Source organism: Falco punctatus (genome assembly GCF_963210335.1).
Source record: "Falco punctatus genome assembly, chromosome: 5".
Lineage (NCBI taxonomy): Eukaryota > Metazoa > Chordata > Aves > Falconiformes > Falconidae > Falco > Falco punctatus.
The window spans coordinates 19,748,102-19,767,323 of record NC_137584.1 but is presented as its reverse complement, the minus strand read 5'-3'; the positions used below and the strand labels follow the sequence as shown (position 1 = coordinate 19,767,323).

General features: G+C 42.1%; 2 protein-coding genes across 4 annotated transcripts in view; both read right to left on the bottom strand.

The window, feature by feature from the left end:
- Positions 1-110: 110 nt before the first annotated feature.
- Positions 111-6,772, bottom strand: LOC308063994 (glutathione S-transferase-like). Its single transcript, XM_080387767.1, has 7 exons — positions 6,609-6,772; positions 5,434-5,539; positions 4,672-4,723; positions 2,805-2,937; positions 1,826-1,967; positions 826-957; positions 111-496 (listed from the first exon to the last, which is right to left on the bottom strand). The coding sequence occupies exons 2-7, from the start codon at positions 5,518-5,520 to the stop codon at positions 377-379; spliced, it is 666 nt and encodes a 221-aa protein (XP_080243893.1). The 5' UTR covers positions 5,521-5,539; positions 6,609-6,772; the 3' UTR covers positions 111-376.
- Positions 6,773-10,492: 3,720 nt separating this feature from the next.
- Positions 10,493-19,222, bottom strand: part of LOC308063993 (glutathione S-transferase 3-like) — a 28,495-nt gene continuing 19,765 nt past the window's right edge. For all 3 annotated transcript variants that reach the window (XM_080387766.1, XM_080387765.1, XM_080387764.1), the window contains exons 5-7: positions 18,774-18,915; positions 17,619-17,750; positions 10,493-14,675 (exon numbers count right to left, since the gene is read on the bottom strand). In XM_080387766.1, the coding sequence (XP_080243892.1) occupies positions 14,553-14,675; positions 17,619-17,750; positions 18,774-18,915 (397 nt within the window). In that variant the 3' untranslated portion in view covers positions 10,493-14,552. The remainder of the gene's footprint in view (positions 14,676-17,618; positions 17,751-18,773; positions 18,916-19,222) is intronic.

Sequence of the window (19,222 nt, the reverse complement as noted above, 5' to 3'; positions counted from 1 at the left end):
GCCGTTTGGGCTCAGCTCTCTTCATTTTCCAGCAACTCTTGGGAATGCTGGAAAGACAGAACCAGAGAGCCCTTAGGTATGTAGCAGCAAGAAGTCATTGAACAAACTGGTTTTGAGTGTCAATAGTAAGGCTTTATTTTAGATGTTCTCTTAAGTAATTTAAGACATACTATGTTGTCCAGTGTACCCCCTACTTCAGTGAACTATTTCATTTGCTGGTATGCTCACCTTGGAGATGTTTGCAATAGGCTAAAACCAGTCCTGTAGCTAAGGAGAGAGAGATCAAAAACCTTTTTACTATTTTCATTAATTTCACTTCGTCACTATCAGCAAACACAAAGACAATGAAAGAGTTTCTGTGGGTTTAGGTTGCTGCTCAGTGGAAAATTTTCATCAGTTTTGGTACGTCTTTTTCTTGTAGCGGTGGTTTCCTCTGGCTGCCAGGCTGGAGGAATTTCTTTATTGTGGGGATATTGCTTATTCTTGCTTTAAAACTCTACAAAACAAAAACAAAACAGCACTGTGCTGTTAAGAGCCATGGTAACTGTCAGGCATTTAGATGTTATCTATGCTCTTTAAGTAATGTTATGGGTTAATCCTGCAGAAGAATCTTTATACTCCATCCTATTATGCTTTTGTGGCTATAGTGACAGAAGGCAGCAATAACATTAGTATTCAAGGCCAGCTAAAACTATTTAGGACATTTGAGTTTGATTTTGTTTTTCACTTCTTTCCTCACCCTCCCACTCTCCTGTATTTCTCAGCCAGTGTAAATCAGGGGTCCTGCTTTGACTCATTGTCCATTAAAACCGTCCATTCTATTACCTGCAAGAGAGGAAATTTGGCAAGTATATCAGGCTTGCACTCTTCTGCCATTAAAATGGTTTCAAGTAATTGCACATCTGCCCTGCTAAACCGGTTGCCAACAAGAAAGTCTTGTCCATGGTCTTTCAAAACCTAAAAACAGAACCAGAAGCAGATGTGATTTTTTTTTCTCTGTGTGACTTAATATGATATCTTCAAAGCAAGGTCATACGCTGCATGGAGTTATCCTTGAAAGAAGGAAATGCAGTAAGAGTATCTGTAGTACAAACAAATTATCTGACCACACTGTCATCCTAGGCATAATTCATCAGTCCTTTCTCTTCTGCATTTCTTTCTGGCAGCTCAGTTGTACCCCTCTTGCCTTCACTTCTCTAGCTCATGTAATCAGTGCTGTTGTGTTGAAGGCTGAACTTTATGGGATACAGCCACCACTGCAAATGCCTATACAAAATTTACAAGAGGCTTAAGACTCTTCAGCCCAGGGCATATTAAGAGTATCTTGGACTCGTTCTCCTTTACTTCTCACCGGCTCTCCTCTTCAACTTTGGGAATGTGCATTGAGAGCTCTCCAGGTATAACCTGTCCGTCATAGTCTTGACACCCAGCTAATCCATCCTCTCTTGTTCCAGAAGGAGCTGAAATGCTTTTACATAGCATGGATGGTAGAGGGGGTTGTGCATTTGTGAGGAAACTTTATATAAAAGCTGATGCTATAGTGTCTTTTGTCTGAAACAACATATAGGCTAGAACATGGACATTTGGGGAGCTCGGTGTGTCCTGGGTTTTTGCAGCACTGCATCTCTCCCAGATTTGTAGTGTCTTCTGTCCCCTCTGTAATGTCCTGTCTCCATCCTCATCCTAGCAACACCAAAACCATAACATTTGTATCGAAGTCGTAATTTTTCTTCTCCATTTTGCTCAATAAAATGTTTTTGTGTAGAGCCAGGATGGAGTTTCAGGAAAACAATATTAATTAAGTTACTGCATCTTTGCTACATACCTTCTCATAGACCGGGAAGTATCTGTTTGTGGCCTTGTCCACAATAGTAGCAAAATGTTGCTCCTTTTTATCTGCCGGTTGGAAAGGATGGGTCATGAGCAACTCGTTCAGATCTATTATTGCTTCCACATACATATCAATTCTGAAAAGAACAGATACAGTTGGAAAAGTCAAACACAGTAGGTCTGAATAGCATGTTAGCTACCTGCACAACCCCACTGAGATGTTGGGAACTCTCTGCCTCTTCTATCCAGCATGCATAGCTTGGAGCAGTGCCCCCCAGAGTGCAGCAGCTTCAGGGGGGAGCAGGGTGAAAGACAAGTGCCAAGTGCCTAGCCAAAAACTAAAAGACTGTACCCCTTCCATTTTTCACTAAGGAGGGATGATACTTCTTTGTATTAAGTTTTTCTGAACCTGAGTACAAAATTGGCATGTGTACCATCCAAACTTGTGTTAAAAATCTGGTCAGGTGTGGTAAATTAAACAGTGGATCTATACAATTCCTAACAAGTATCTTGACATATTTACTAGCACTAATTAACTTGAAGAATTTAAAAATATTTCAGGTCAAAACATGTGCCCTAAGAGCCCTGTCCTTTAATAACCAGTTATTAATTCTAATTCTTGGTTAAATGAGAGAAATATTTTCTTTCCATCTTTGATGTGGTGAAAATGCCTGCTGCTGACAACTGCAGGAGAAAATGAAAAGCAGCATCAGTAAGACAGTCTGCCCTCTGTGCTCCTGACTACTTTCTTCTGATAACTGTATTGACCTTTGATCTTCATGAACTCCCTTGCACCATGATGCCTATCTAATCTAGTTGGTTATTCCTGTTATAGATATAACCCACAGCCATGGTCCACACGTGCTGCATGAAAAGCTGCCGTATCAGGCTGAATCTGTGAGCTGGAGCATTCTTGTGTTACACAGAGAGGTAGTGTGAACTGCAGTCTAACAAAGATGGTACTGTTACAGTACAGGGCTCTCTCCTTCAGGTCCTTCCCATAGAGGTTGTACTTCGCTGCTATGTAGTTGCCAATGGCTCTGCTCTGTGCCATCTTCATTCCATCGATCTCCACCATTGGCACTTGCTGAAACAGCAGGGATCCGTCTAGGGAAAAGGGGACAAGACAAAGAGACATTCAGTCTCTGAATGAGAACCATTAGTGGGTGTTTGGCAAAGTAGCCACACATATTATTTTTTATTTAGAATCATTGAATCATTTAGGTTGGAAAAGACCGTTAAGATCATCGAGTCCAACTGCAAACACAGCCAAGTCCACCGCTAAACCATGTCCCTGAGCACTATGTCTACGTGCTTCCAGGGGTGGTGACTCAACCAATTCCCTGGGCAGCCTGTTCCAATGGTTGACAACCCTTTCGGTGGCAGTCTTCCTCACTCTCACAGCAAAGTACCATGAAAACAAGAACCATTTCTTAATGACTTGTTAATAATATTATAGCACTTAGCTTCTTGAATTTTCTTCAGATCTGAGGAAGCACCCAAATGCAGGACTTTCAGCAGTCATACATTGAAAAAGACAAGTCCTGCGCTGCATGGCCCTAACTCAGATGATTCTCATGGAGGTTAATACAGATGAGAAGGACTGAAGGATCTGACCCAGCCCGTTTCTGTCATGCTTTGGCAAGTATTACAGAAATCTAGACTATTTAAGGGCTTGCCAACTTATAATGTGAACATACATGCATATAATAACTTTGTGACTACTATATTGACTTTATACAATGGCATACATCTTTACAGGCATGAAGCAGGAGATAATGGGTGGGTTTCATGAGTTTCCTGCAAGAGCCAAATACCACTTGGTCTGAGACTGTAGCCATGTAAATCCCTTACTGATCTGCAGGAGTTCTATTCCAACAAGGAAGAAGTCAAAATACCTCCAGGAACTGATCGGAGAAACAAGTCAGAGTCTTTGCTTTATGGAATCATATTTCTCAACTCAGATAACTGATCAGCTACGTCTGCCTTTGTATCCACTGTAAGGCAATCACGCAGAGAAACTTATCTGCTATTAAAGGCGCATTTTCGTTTACGCTCGCATCTCAAAATGCTTTTTGAAAGGTGGCAGGAGGATCAAGTTATTGTTCCTAAAGGAGAGCAGGACTGCAAATGCCAACCCTAGCTCAGAGTTCTTTGAAAAGCCAAGTGAACTAGAAGAGCACATGCGTAATTAGATTTGTAGGAAATGTGAATATCATGTTCACAAAGATGGAAGCTAAACATAGAAAGGTGAATAGTTGCCTTGGGAAACAGGAAGGCATCAGAGGTACACTTTAAACTCAGAAATCTGAAACTCTGATTTCATATGGATTATAAAGCAACAACTTTGTAGGCTAAAATGCTACTGAATTTCAAGATGATCTGATGACAAAAACCTGTATTGTCATAGGGCAGGAGGCAATGGGCACAGACTGAAACAGAGGACAGTAAATCATGTGAACTTAAGGAAAGGCTTTTTACTGAGAGAATTACTGAACACTGGCATGGATTGCCCAGAGAGGCTGTGGAATCTCCAACCTTGGAGATATTCAAAACCCAGCTGGACACTGTCCTGGGCAACTGGCTCTAGGTGGCCTTGCTTGAAGAAGGGGGGTGGAGCAGATGATCTCAAGAGGTCCCTTTTGACCTCAACCCTTCTGTGATTCAATGAAGACTGAAGCAACTGGGTGGATGATACCTCATGTACAATCCAGTCTAGATTTTCTTTTTAAGAGACATAAGACTTCTTAGGTATTCTAAGACAAACAATTCTTCTTCTAATTATGATTATCATTATCATTATTATTATCAACTAATTATTAAAAAGTGAAGGAAATTTACCCTTCTGTAACTTTGTCAGATCATCCTTTGTTTCCAGAAAACATTCTTCAAACTGCAGGAAATACAGAAGAAAAGTTATGTTGTCACCGCATGTTTTAGCTTTGCATGAGACAATGAGAGCACAAAAAGCTGTGTTTTGGAGAACTTTATTTTTAAAAAAATAAATCAGATTTGGAAGTGACATCTTTAAAAATGTATTTTGCCTCTGTTGAATCCTCTCCTCCTCCCTCTCACATGTGATTCATGTTTTTGCATAGGTAAGCTGAGGTGACTGAAAGGCACAAAACCCTGTCTGCTGAGCAAACAATGACCATGCCACTTCTGTTGTCAGGGCTGGCCAGTAGCATACAGTACCTTCAGGAGTAAGCTACACTGTAGTAGGCATAATTTTTTGCTATTTTGGACATTGGAATTTAACTGAAGGTCTTCAGAATTGAAAGTGCTCAACCCCGTGATCAGAAAATATGAAGCCAGTTTCTGCTGCTGTAGTTTAATTTTTTGTCTTTCACTAGCTACGGGGTGTGGGGGGGGTGGGGGTGGGGGGAGAGGAGTTTGTGGTGCTACCAGTAGGCTTGGCACATGATACTGGGAAGTGAAACAGGAACTTGCCCCGCTGCTTAGGGTAAGCTAGTGGTCATTGTTGGCTTGGTCAGCAATGCACTAAATGCAGAGCTTGCAGCTGCTAGCCTGTCACATTTTTTATAAGGAACAGTAAAAATATGTATTTGTCACATGCTTTTAGTATAAAAAACAGAGGCAAACCTCAACCCCGGCTGCTGCTAGTAGCCACCGTATTGATTCCATTCGGCCTCGTCCATTGAAGTAGTGCAGCTTGGGCTTCCCAGACATATTTCCACGTGCCTGCTCTCTGGAATAAAGAAGCAAGTTTTGCAAAATTAAGATTCAGAATACTGATTTTGAGGCTCTAACTGGTTCTCAAGTATTGTTCAAAGTTGTCTTGCTTGAAACCAATGATTTATGGTCCAAGACTCTCATCAGATTCATAGAGAAGGTAACAGTTAAACTATATTGAGAGAGTACATTGTGTCATTTTGCCTTAAAATGTCTTTTATATGTGCAGGTTAGTTAAACAGAACTCTGTACTGAGACCAATTGGCCCATGTTGGAGAACAAGCAAACCAAAACTCATTTGCATCCCAAAGTGTTCTGCTCTGACCCAAAAGAAGGTTGTGGGAGACACACTGTTCTGTTTACTTTGACATTATCTCAGGATACAGTTTACTATTTAATCATATGTACAATATAAACTCAGCAATTGCTGTGCTTTCTTCAGCAGCTTCTCCATAATAAAGTGACAGGAAAGATCTTTTTTCCCTTTGTAAACGTTCAATCTCATTTACGACACTTCTCTCTTATCTTTAGGGAAGCACCTGAAGATGTGGAACTTAATTAATCTCTGGTAACATTGGATTTGCCTTTATCACAGGCAGAGCCAAAGTGCAATACCTGCTTGGTCCAGTTCCAACTCTGCCAGAATTTAAAGCAACAATATTTTCTAGCCAGACTGACAACCACCCTATTAAGAACCAATGCACTGACATCAGCGGCAAACATGTAGACAGTACCTAGTTTCTACTAGCTTCACAGTTATTAACACCGTGTCAACAATAAAGCTGAAGCATTAAGAGCAGCAAAAATAAAATTACTAAAAACCCACTATATTGCCTTTGTAAATAACATGTCATCTTCTCTACAGTAGGAATAAGGGAGTGAGAGGAAGCACTCCACATTTCTGAGATCTACATTGCTTTTTCTTAAATTTGTACACCTAGAAAGCCGTTGATTAATAATTCAACATTTGACGCACATAACCATGTTAGTAAAGAAAGTACATACAAGTATTTAATCCACAAAACCTGTTCACTTAGTTTCAAGTAACTAATTCCCTATGCATGTCCAAAATGCAAAAAGCTTACCTTCTGCACAGTGTAAATCACTCTGAGCTCACAGTAGCTGTGCCTTGAGATTATATAGGTCTGTAGTCCCTCCTACAAAGAGGAGTGCAAACAGCCCTCTGCTGATGGGAAACTCCTATTTCTTAAACAAATAAAATCAGTTAGGTCTGTTTAGTCCCTTCTCACCTACAGAAAATAAATTCCTGACTAATGATTACTATGTACAAATGTAAGGTTCACAAGAGGTCATGATCATTGGGACATCTCTGACAGCAGAAAATTGTATGCTTCCTATTTTCATTGTTTGGCAACCTACCAGTTAAAAATAATCTGAACAGCTGAAAAGCTCCCATGATTTAAAAACATACTGTGATGGCAATCAAAATTTTATTGTAATATTTTATGGGTTTTTACTTTACTTTTTTTTAAAGGACTGAAACTTTACATAAGTCACACCAACTAATTCAGCTTGAGTCCTTCATAGGTTTCCTTCCTTTCCTTAATGATGGGGGATAATACTTTAGGACATTTTTTCTGCTGAATTTCATTCATGAACATAGAAGCTTTTTTTCTGTTTCTGCCAAAACTTTTTCCCTAAATTTGACCTAGTGAAAATGCATGCCAAGGACAACTGTAGGAGACAATGAATGAAGACTGGCATCAGAAAGCAAACTGCTCTCTGTACTCCTGACTGCTTTCTTCTGATAACTCTGTTGACTTCACAGAGCCAATACAGCATGAACTCCCATGCACTACCCTGCCTGTCTAATCTAGCTGGTTAATACTGTTGCAGACATTATCTACTGGCAAGGTTAACGTCCTATATTAAAATCTGCTGAATCACCCTGAGCTATGTAACTGTGAGCTGGCATACTCTTCTGGTATTATACAGGGAGATTGTATGAACTTATGTCTATCAAACAAAACAATTAATTGTTACAGTACATGGGGGCTCTCTCCTTCAGGTTCTTCCTGTAGACTGACTTTGCTGCTATGTAGCTGAAAATGATCCTCATCCCATTTGGCTCCACCACTGGTACCTGTTAGACCAATGTGTTCCCTGTTTGACAATAAAATAAGCTTGATCATTTATTTAAAGCTAGAACCAGAGAAGGACAAGACATCAAAACAGTCATCACTGCAATGTCTTGTCTTTTAGGAAGTATCTAGTCCCCAAATGGAACACTCTGTACCCTATACAGCACATGGGGAGAGCTAGGCTTCACAGAAGGGGACTTCTCACGGATAGCACATCCCATAGCCTCCACCTTCTGGTTCAGGCTCTTTTCTTTCTTATTTCCCTCTGTCCCCCTCTTACATTTCGGGAGGTTCTGTCTAGTGAAAGCTTGCAGCGGGGCTCAGTTACCTATGCAGAGGTATCCATGCTGCTATGCATGTTCCAGGGCATCTGCTGGCCTCCAGCTGCTGCTCCAGAGAGCCCAGCTCTGCAGCACGTGCCACATGTCAGCCCTGCAGAGGTGTCGCAGAGAACCCCGACGTCTGTGCTAAGCGCAGCAGCAGCAGACTGTTGGTACTGCTGTAGAAGCACAAGCTGCCCACATTTTGTTTTCTGTTAACATCCAACCCAAAATAATTTGTTCATACTTTCTAATGAAACAGAACTCTGCATACAAATGTTTGATTTGCTTGCTTCCTGGAGAAGTTACTGCTTTCCCCTCTAGGCTTCTGGGAGTGCTGATTTCTGCTGTTAGCACAGAGTTTTTTAAGAGTTAAAGATCAAACTACACTGCTGGAAACAGTGTTTCTGGAATTGTTGGACAGAGGTGATGTATGACCCAGAGTCTAGGATAATGTAGGCGATAAGTTGTCCCTGTGGAAACATATGCACCAAGGTACATCTGGTAGCGTTTCACAAATCAGACTCACTCTTAGGTAGCTTGGCTGGATTAATCATTTGTAGACCTGGCCATGATAAACTAAGGACTTGACATCCACTGTATCAGACGACTGCAAGGTAACAAAACATGATTTCACGCATGAAAGTTAATCAGTGTAGACAACTTGGGAAAACTCATCTCCTGGAAACTCTGTAGACATCTACATCTAGTCTAGTTGTCTAGTCTCCTTTAAATAGGTCTAAATTCAGGAGGAATCCCTCATCATGCAGTCGAGCTACAGCTGATATCCAAACTACTTGAAAGGATGCCGTCTCAACTGAGACAGTTAAAAGTTTAGATGAAGCCAGTCTCTTCAGCCTTCCCTTAGGGGTAGGGGAGAGGAGTAAAAGTCTTCAGAGGGTGATTTATTGCAACACTGACATTTCTTACCCTATCAGAGATACCCATCAAGATTTATGGCAAGTCCTTGTCAACACAATTACTACCACAAATGATTAATCCAGCCAAGCTACCTAAGAGTGAGTCTGATTTGTGAAACGCTACCAGATGTACCTTGGTGCATATGTCTCCTAACCTAACAGGACTTTTGGAAATGTCACTTTACTGAGCTTGTGAAGTATTTTTGAAAATGCTATGGAAGTATTATTTATATCTTGCATGCCTGAAAGCATCTGATCTCCTAAGAACATTTAGGTTCAGCTTGACCATCCAGGAGTTAAAACTAGGGGAAATGTTAAAGATACCTTAATAACTTAGAAGTGAATATTCACCTCAGTGGCTTCTGTTGGCCACCTGCTTCTTTCCATTTAGCCTCTTCCTTTAAAACAATAAGGTATAAAATGTTTGTTGGTTTGTTTCAAACGTGATACTGTTGACAAAGCATTAGAAAATGGTTTGTGTCATCAGCCTTTGTTAACTTTCCTCTCTATATAAAACATATCAGAATTATGTTAATTTGAATTGGAGCTGTGTTCAAAATGATGAGCCGATATTTAAAATGTATTTGCAAGGGAGGCAGGTGCATGCACAAACTGCTATGCCTTACTGTATCAGCAGGAGGAATAGGGACAGAAGAGAAGGGAGCCTCATCTGTGGCTAATGAGACCTGTTGGGATATATCCAGTCCTGCCTTGCTGCAGAAATAAAGTGCAGCTCTGGTGATTCATGCAATTCCAAACAAAGGTCCCATTTGTTGTTGTTTTTCCAAGCTGGCACTGCCTGTGTTCAGCACAGTTGAAAAGTGCAGCTCACACATTATGTCCCATGAAACATTTCCTCACACTGCATTACACCCTCCAAACCTTGCAGGGTAAGTGTGCAATGTAACAGTCTTATAAACCCAGGAATATGTTTACAAAACATAGCTTTGCAGAGGGAAGGGAGAAATTAAATGAAAGAAAATATCTTTTTCTCCAGTGATCCTCATGCTGACTTAAGACTTGGTTTCAGGTATGTGAAGGCCATTAGATGTTTTTCCCAGACATTTTGAAGAGCAAGTGGGTTACCTAGAAGCCGGCAGGTATTCTCAGTGCTCCTCCTGAGCTTGTACTTTTTGTTACCATTATGTTTTTTTGCCGGCAGTTCCTTACAAGATGGTTTGAATAACAAATGTGAGACCTTGCCTAAGCAAAACCAAACCAGCGCTGTGATATTCAGTGAAAATTAGTGATCAACACTGGCTAACATCAGCAGCTCCTGCCATCCCAATGTGAGGCAAAGCGAAGGTTGTGAATGGGGCGTTACCTGCTCACCGTTGCTTTTAGAGCTCTCTTACCACGTGAGAGCACATTAAGCTTTTAGATTTTCTTCTAGTTCCCTCTAGCTGGCTCCCTCTCTCTCTCTCTCTCTCTCTCTCTCTCTCTCCCCACTGCTTAGTTTGTGTCTTCTTGGCAAATTCCGAACTGTCTCACTTACCTGTGATTATTCCCTATTTTCCCCTCCACGCTTCCAGCCTCTGGACCTTTCTCCTTTCTGGATGTGATTCTCTTCCCATGGAGACGGTCGGTATGTAAGAACAGAAAGTAGCATGCCATTGACCCGCAGGCAGCATCAGGACTTTCAGAGCATTTCACACCTGAAAACTTTCTCTTTAGTGTCTTTCCTCTTCTTTTCTCAGCTTTCCATCAGCCAGCACAGAAAGGATCCTAATATTTACAGAAATTCAAGGGTTTCTTAGATCGCTGCTAGTAATGATTTCAGACTCCTCTCTGAAACCAGGGTTAAGGGATTAACTTCCTCTGCAAGTATCGCTCCAAGCGCGCTCAAGCGGTAACGTGACACAAACCAGTACAACTCCACTCTGAGACCACTTATGGCCTGATGTGAAGGTGCATTGACCATTTCAACATCTGACCTGCAGGTCCTCACTATTCTAGAGTGAGAGATCCCAGACACTTCACTCTGCAAGCTGTTCCTCCAGCAGCTGTTGTCAATTTAAAGTGGAAAACCGATGGGAAATACAACTTGTTTTGAAACCCAAAGTGGGCATGGAAAGGAAGACTTGCACACCAAGTACTAGGAGTCTGTATTTATCTGCCTTCTCCCAACAGTGACCTTCAGCCTTCTTGCTCCGTGGAGCCTGGAACATGCCATATGGCTTGTTAAACTGCTTGTGTTCTCTGCCCCTACAGTTTAAGCCAATGTGTGTCCTATACCAGTGGGAAATGCAGTTGTTTTTAACAGTTTTTTATAACTCTTACAGGGTTAAGCTGCAAATAGGGTACATTAGCATTTTTCCTGCACCCTTACACTTACTCTCTAGTTTAGCTTGCCTAAAAGCTTGACAACAGTAAGGGATGCACCTTTTTTTTTTTCTTTACATCCTGGTTACAAAAGTAATAAAATTTTACAGGAGGGCCTTAGCTTACACACATATGTGGATAACCACCATAAATATATTTTCTGCTTCCATTCTGTTTATGCTTAAAGCACAAAGGTGCACTTGAGTCCACAGCTTGCTAGCACTCACTCTCTGAGTTAAGTGCATAAGCACACACTTGCCGTTAGGTGAATAAAGATGAGTTTCAGTGTTTGCAGGTCATAGTCAAAAAGCTACACAATTGTATTGGACATAGTCGTAAAAGAGTAGGTTGCCTCTGACAAAATGCAGAGTATATTCAGTTGTAAACCCCATTTCATCTAGTTGCATCCCAACAGAAATAATTAATTGTTCTTTTGTAGTCTGCTGCACAGGAGAGGTGTGGGGGAATACTGGAGAGCAAGCAATCTGAAAAGGAAGATTGTTCTGCTTTCTCCCTACCAGGTTCCTTTTCCTATATTTTTTTTCTAATTTCCTTTTTTCTACAGTTTTGTAATGGCAGTATTAAGCATCAGATTTGATTACTGACATCTGCTGGAACAAGTTTACTTCTATGCAGATGTTGCTCTGCCACATCAGGCCCCTTCACAAGGCAGTTATTGCCTACTGTAAATGTATAAAAGCCCTAATATTTTCTTTTTTAAATCAACAGAAGCTGAACCTCTGTTGCTCTGTATTCTGTCCCACAGCTATAGAAATAAACCACCTCTGCTTTACCTGAGTCTGCAAAACAGATTACGTGTTTCTTCCACAATGCTTCCTTCTCAACAGATAATATATTTGTAACCTGCATGTGAAATGTTAGTAAGATCATACACAAGGTTTGAAACAATTTATGAAGAAAAATAATCAGTTTTGCAAGGAAAACTTTGCAGAGAGATCTTAAGAAATCCAATTCACCCATAGGCCTTAATTTAAAGATGGCAACATTGGCTACATTTTGACCTTTTACAGGTATGTAAGCAAGTGATGTACCAACCAGCTCACAGGAATTCCTGTTCCACATTCAAAGCCCACCTTGTTGCTCAGCATGGAGGGGTAGCAGCCGCACAGATGGCACGGAGATGTACGTTACTGTGGTGGCAGCTACTAGGAAGGTGGTGTTCCTGCACAGGCAGATATGCAGTGGCTTTCTTCTTGGGACAGCGCAGAGGTGCCTGGTGACACAAGGAGGCAGGTTGCACTGCTGCCCAGCAGCTACACACGTGGTTCACCTATGGCATTGCCAGCCATTAACAAATAAGTTCGGGTACTTCTCCACCTTCGGGATTTTACAGCAAAAGCAACTTCTTCCAGCAACTGCTTGAGACCTGCTGCTTTCACTTACTACAGAACCAGGAAGAGACAAAGCGCCAACAGCGTGGGTGGCACGGGGAGGCTGGTATCTCCAAGCTGAGCACTTGGGTGGCCTGGGGAATGATGGCGCAGGGCACCTGGCGAGGGTGAGGCAGGCCAGCACAGATCTCATGTGCTGGCAAACTGGCTATGTAAGGAGCCATGTCTAGAGATCTTTCCAAGACCTCCTGTGACTCCCAGAGGGTTAGGTAGTCCCCACCAAACAGGACTGACAGTCCTGTGGATCCAGGTGCCGATGCCATCCACAACGGCTGCCATTGCTGAGCCCAGTGGCTCCGTATTTGGAGCAGAGATCCAGGGTGAAAGCAGGGCAGATCCATTGCTCCCTTCAGCCTCAGCCGACTCTGACATCAGACCTGGGAGCCTTTTGTGTGGCACATTCTTCCTTGCTCACATTGCACCAAAGTCACTTTCCAAGAAACCTTAAATAGTTTTTCAGGATAGAGATAATGAGCACAGCACACTAAATGATTAGTGAACTTTCCTGCACAAGGAGAGACTGGGAAGAGAAATTTGGGCGACTTTATTACACCTTTAATGCACCTGAGCTGTTCTAGCCATGAAACCTCTGCTGCTCTGTGACCCCACTCCTCCCTTCCCCATTGCCACTCTGTGAATCACCTTCACCGCTGCAGACAGGCCTTGCTGCGAGGAGCTGTGGCCACCTTGGTGTCACTGGTCCCAGCACATGGCCAGAAGGGCAGGTGGTGCCCCACTGTGCCGCCAAAGCAGTAGCACCCCTAGGCTGCCATCATTTCACTCTGTGCAAAGTGGCAGCTCAGGCTCAGCTTTTGCGCTCTGGACCTCTCCAAAGATCACATCAAACACGAGGCAGTGCCAGGTCACGGGCACTGGAAGATGCCATCTATGTTACTGAATTGATGTTGGCTCGCTCAGGGCTTATTGGTCTGCACCTGCTGCTCTCGCCCAGTCCAATCCAGGGCCCAGCTGCAACAAGCTGCTTGGATGTGGTCACACAACATTGGGTAATAAGAGAGTTTAATAGCATGAATTATTTAATAGTGGGTATTATAATCTAATTTCCTCAGAGCCAGGCAATGGAGCCTGGTGCTTCTTGTTTTACTAGGAAGAAGATGTAGCTGGCCATTGGTGTCCAGAACTGGGGCTAGGAGGCAGCTGAGGGTCCCCAGATTGGCAGATGAATGCACAGAAAGAAGCATGAACAAACATTGAACCCGAGTGCTCATCTGTTTGAGGATGTGGCTCTGCCCTCCCCATCCTTTGAAAAGGTTTATCACGTGAAAAGGTGCAGAATCCAGTGCACTGGGAACAACAAACTAAGGTGCTTGGAAGAATCAGAGGAAGAAAATAATGGAACATTATAAGAGCTGGTTCCTAGGCAAGACCTAGGAAGTGTAAGAAACAAAAGAGATTTGGCTTTGGTAACAACGGATGAAACCATGACTAAATTAGAAGTTTCACTCACACAATACACAAAATATAAAAATAATGTAAGTACTTACCAAAATTGCTCTTGAAACAAGTCTACTTCTTTAAAGAAGTGATTCAGTGAGTCTTCTTCTCTTTCTTCTCTTCCATAGCTCTTATACTGAACCTATTTTCATCCAGAAAGTATCTTCTTCAACAAGCTACATTCTGACAATACTAACACTGCATTGTTTTTTTTCCAAATGAATAAATTCTCTACTATACAAATAATTCTTTGCTCCCACACTCCTTTGTTTTCATGTTTTACTAAGCATTTGATATCAATAAAGACAAATCTACTGTCACATTGCCAGGGTAATCAGAATGCTTTATTTCCATTTTGGGGCTTTTTTTTTTTTTTTTAACCATTGATTTTAACTGCAACAGTAACAATTTACTGAGCTTACTACTTCCTTTGGTTTGAGCTTCTGAGTTTGGGGGTTTTTTTTCAGCATTTTGAGTCTCAATGAAGGTAGAAGGCATTCATTTCTTAAAAATCTTCAACACAGTTTCAACATAAGATTCATCTGGTGGGGGTTTCCTTGGGCTGCCAGGCTGCAGGAACTTCTTAATTGTAGGCATATTGCTCATTCTTATTTTAAAAGCCTAAAAAACGAAAACAACAGAGTAAGAGAGAAATTCCAGCTACTTCAGTAGCAAACAGTGCTCCCTGCACAGAACAACTGCTTCCCCCCGATGCTAGAAGAGACCCTAACATTCATTCAGATTTCTTGCCATCTACACAGTCGTCTTCTGTCCAACAGGAGGAGGAGGACCTTGCTGCTGCAAAAAGCCTGTTCTTACCAACGAAGGCAGTATTGGAGCAGACAATATCTAAATCTCTGCTGTGTGAAAGAAACTGAAGGCAAAAATTCAGTGTCTGGGAGCACCAGGGACTAGATTTGAAGGTACAAATACACTGACCCAGCTTGTGAGCTTTTTTTCTTTCTTTGCTGGTTCTGATGTTGCAAACCGCTATGTAGGCAAACAATTATATATGTTAACATGATTTACATTTTTACTACAGAATCACAGAATGGGTTTTGAATGTCTCCAGAGAAGGAGACTCTACAACCTCTCTGGGAAGCCTCTCCCAGTGCTCAGTCACCCTCAAGGGAAAGAAGTTCTTCCTCATATTCAGAAGGAACTTCTAGTGTTGCAGTTTGTGTCCGTTGCCCTTTGTCTTGTCACTGGGCACCACTGAAAAGAGCCCGGCCCCATCCTCCTGGACACTTGCCCTTAACTGCAGACATTCATAAGATCCCCTCTCAGTCTTCTCTTCTCCAGGCTACACAGGCCCAGCTCTCGCAGTCTTCCCTCATAAGGGAGATGTTCCTGTCCCCTCATTATCTGTGTAGCCCTCCGCTGGGCCCTCTCCAGCAGTTCCCAGTCTCTCTTGAGCTGGGCAGCCCAGCACTGGACACAGCACTCCACATGCTGCCTCACCAGGGCAGAGCAGAGGGGCAGGATCACCTCCCTCCACCTGCTGGCCACGCTTCTCCTAATGCACCCCAGGGTCCCACTGGCCTTCTTGGCCACCAGGGCACACTGCTGGCTCATGGCCACCTTGCTGTCCACCAGAATTCCCAGGTCCTTCTCTGGTGTATAAGCCACTCCTCCCAGTTCTGTATCACCAGCAAACTTGCTGAGGGTACACTCTGTCCCTTCATCCAGGTCATTGATGCATAAGTTGAACAGAATTACATTATGTAGTAAAATGATGAGCTCTGTGTCTAGTATGCCCACTGTTGTCCCACTGTCCCAGCATTTCTAGGATTGCGTGGCTGAAGGTGAAATGACTGAAGGCATCCTTGGCTCAACTCAGCTGTCCAGTAGAGGCTTCTGATGCTGTGTTGTAGCCTACAGTAGCCAAAATATCTATATAGGGCTAGCAGATATAACAGAGCCCCTCAGGAAGAACTATTTCCTTCTGGAGCGGTGGCTGTAGGCCAGGACTAGGATTAAGGAAGAGCTAGGCATCTCAGGTGGCAAGAGATGCCTGTGTTAAGGCAACTGAGGATCCTGAAACATCTCATCGTGCAGTCAGAAAGACTCACTGATGCAGATTGCAGCCAGCTGGAGACCCCATGGTTAGCTGAGCAACCTTAATGCACAAGAACCTTCTAACAGTGGGGCTAAGGGAGAAAAGCTTTACAGAGCAACAGCCAGTCTTGCTGGCAGATGTATGAACTTAATTCCCTTTTCCTTGCTGGAAGGATAAGGGGGAAATACAAGAAGGAGCAAGAAAAATAAAATAAGTAGCCACCACTTTTAGAAACATCTTCCCTTCCAGCAGTAAAGGAATCCCTCCATAATTCCAGGCATGGCTTCAATGTAACTGTGCCCATGCCTAGTGGCTATGGTACCTTGCTAGAAGACGGAAGTTAGAGACAAGAATTACCCAAGGCTGCAAAACTGCTTATGCGATAAAACCTGACACATGTAACTGCCCACTTTGTGGCTAAAGTGCCTCATTCTTTCACACTAAATTCAGGCTTAAACTGTTGGGGTTGAGATCTAAAAATTTTTGTAAAAGTAATTAGAAAAAAACCGTCAAAGCCCTTTTCCTCATCAGTTCCATGCAGAAAACCTAACTGTGATAGTCTGATGCTGAACTGTTGGTTGTTGCTGGTTTTTTTTTTGTTTGTTTGTTTTGTTGAAGGGAATAAAGGCAAAGTCTTTGAGTACACCCCTTAAATTAACTGTCTGTAAGCACAAAGAAGCATGACCTCAAGCCTTGCATCCTCAACCCAAATTTGCATTGCCTACACTGCTTTATTACCTTGATTACAGGCACATGAGAGGACTAATGAACACTATCTGCTTCTTTCCAGTCACAGACTACTTGGGTCCACTGCATCTCAATACTTAATGACTCCTGCAGGTCATGCCCCAGGCTTGCCCACGCACCATGCTCTATAGCATGCTGCATGCTTCTGATTTCTGGTCAAGGCTCACAGCAGAAGTGCCTCACTTCTGCTTAGTTTCAGACTTTGTATGTGACACAAAGGCAGAGAATTCCTCTTCAATTGTATCAAGCTGATTACTGACAGCTAACTGTGTCGATACTAAGGCTTCAGTTTGTAGAAGGCAGAAGTGAAGTGAGGTTACTGGGATCCCAAAATTGTAATACCAGCCAGTACAAAAAATGGCACACTGTACCTTATTGTAACATGTCAATCTGTACCACAGACAGCATTTGTTACCTGGCGTTAGATAGCATCTACTGGCAGGAAGCAGGAAAATGAAAACAGGGCAGCTTAGGTCAGCGATTCCCTTAGGATGACATTAATTTATTTCTATTGAGAAGGCATATACCACTCGGGTATATGAGGTATATAGGCATACCTGAACAGAGTTCATCAGGAGCACAGTGCCTTACAACAAACCAGCTAAATCAATTCCCTCTTGTGCTTGATGTTAAGCATACATATGATAGCGACTGTTCCTCAAATTGCCCACACTCGTGATTTACATAGCATGAAGAGATGATCACTTTAGGATTGCCCTCTAGCTCCTGAACACAGGCATGCTCCATAACAACATTACCTGCAACTGAGGAAACCCCGACAGCACAGCAGGTATTTTCTCCTCCACTGCTAAAATGGCTTCAATTAGCTGAACATCTGCCCAGCTGAATTTGTTGCCCACGAGAAAGTCTTGGCCATGTTGTTTTAAAACCTGTAGAATACAAGAGAATGTGGGCTGCAGATGAGAATGGGACATGTGATCTCTGGCAGCTAAGTCTCACAGCACAGCTGTAGAGCTGAACAGCAACTATGTCTGATATTTCAGGGTGGAGTTTCCAGCTGGAAGCTGTGAGCCTAAATCACTTCATTATTGCTGGGAAGAAATCTGAACTATTGTAATACACAGGCTGCAAACTTTGGTCACTTAGTAATGTTGAATGATAATAGGTACTGGGAACAGGGACAAAACTATACGCTTAAGTAGATTAGTTAACAGTCATAGAATTAAACATAGAGATATTGGAGGAACTAACAAGTAACTTGGAGAACTTCTAAAACTGCCATTCAGATATTTCATTGAAATTTATGTCCCATGTTGATACCAGGGAAGCAAACTTAGAAATACAGAATTACAATAGCTAACCAAAGCAAATCCCTGCCTTTGGGAATAAATTATTGTAAGAACTTCTAGGATGTTCAGCCTTTATTATTGTTTTCCATCAACAGTAGATGAACGTTACAAAAGTAAGAAATGTTTCCAGATGCCCAAGTCACATGGGCTTTGTTTGTTGTTTTTGAAAGTGGGATGTGCAGAAATCTATGTTCTACTAAAATACTCCTAATCTCTCCACCTGATGTATTTGCAAGCAATTTTTGCATTTGTCTAATGAAAATGTTCCAACTGAAATTAAGTATAGCAGAGAGATGTGCTCTAAACAAAGGTAAGTGTGGAACTATCCCCTCAAGCAAAAAAGAAATCATACCTGCTTGCTTTTACTTTAGTGGAAAGTTTTACTGCATAGCTGAGAACATACGACTTTGTAGATGTTCAAATACCACAGCCCTGACAACACAAGTCAACAAATAAAGAAAATGTGCTGTGTGTTTCCCTTTGGGAGAGCCAAGAAAGCTGGGGATTTGGAACTGACGTGCACTACAAGCACATTCTTATTTTGGGGAAACTTCTGATAATTTGCAATACAAGTTTTATAGACACATCCCTACTGTCACTTACCTTTTCAAAGACTGGAAAGTACCTGTTAGTTGCCCTGTCCTTAATTGAGTGAAGATTTTTCTCCTTTGCCTCAGGTGGAGAGAAAGGAAACATCAAAATCATTTGCATCAGATCTGTTATTCCTTCCACATACATATCAATCCTATTGGTGGGGGGAGACAGTAGAAAAGAACGCAGAAGTTATTTCATCTGTTTTCCAATTGACTAAAACTACGTAGACGAATTTTGTATCTCCACCATAGTGCCAATTTTCACAGCCAAAACGAAACATAAGCTAAATATTTTTTAAAGGACTAAAAGCCTGTTTCTGTTCAGCAGCATTTCAGAAGCAGTGTTTCTGCTAAAACCTAAGCAAAGGCTAGAATCCTTGCTTTTTATTGTGTTAGCCTTTATCATGCCTTTCTACTGGATTTACAGGATTTACTTTGTTATATATAATGCAGCTATCA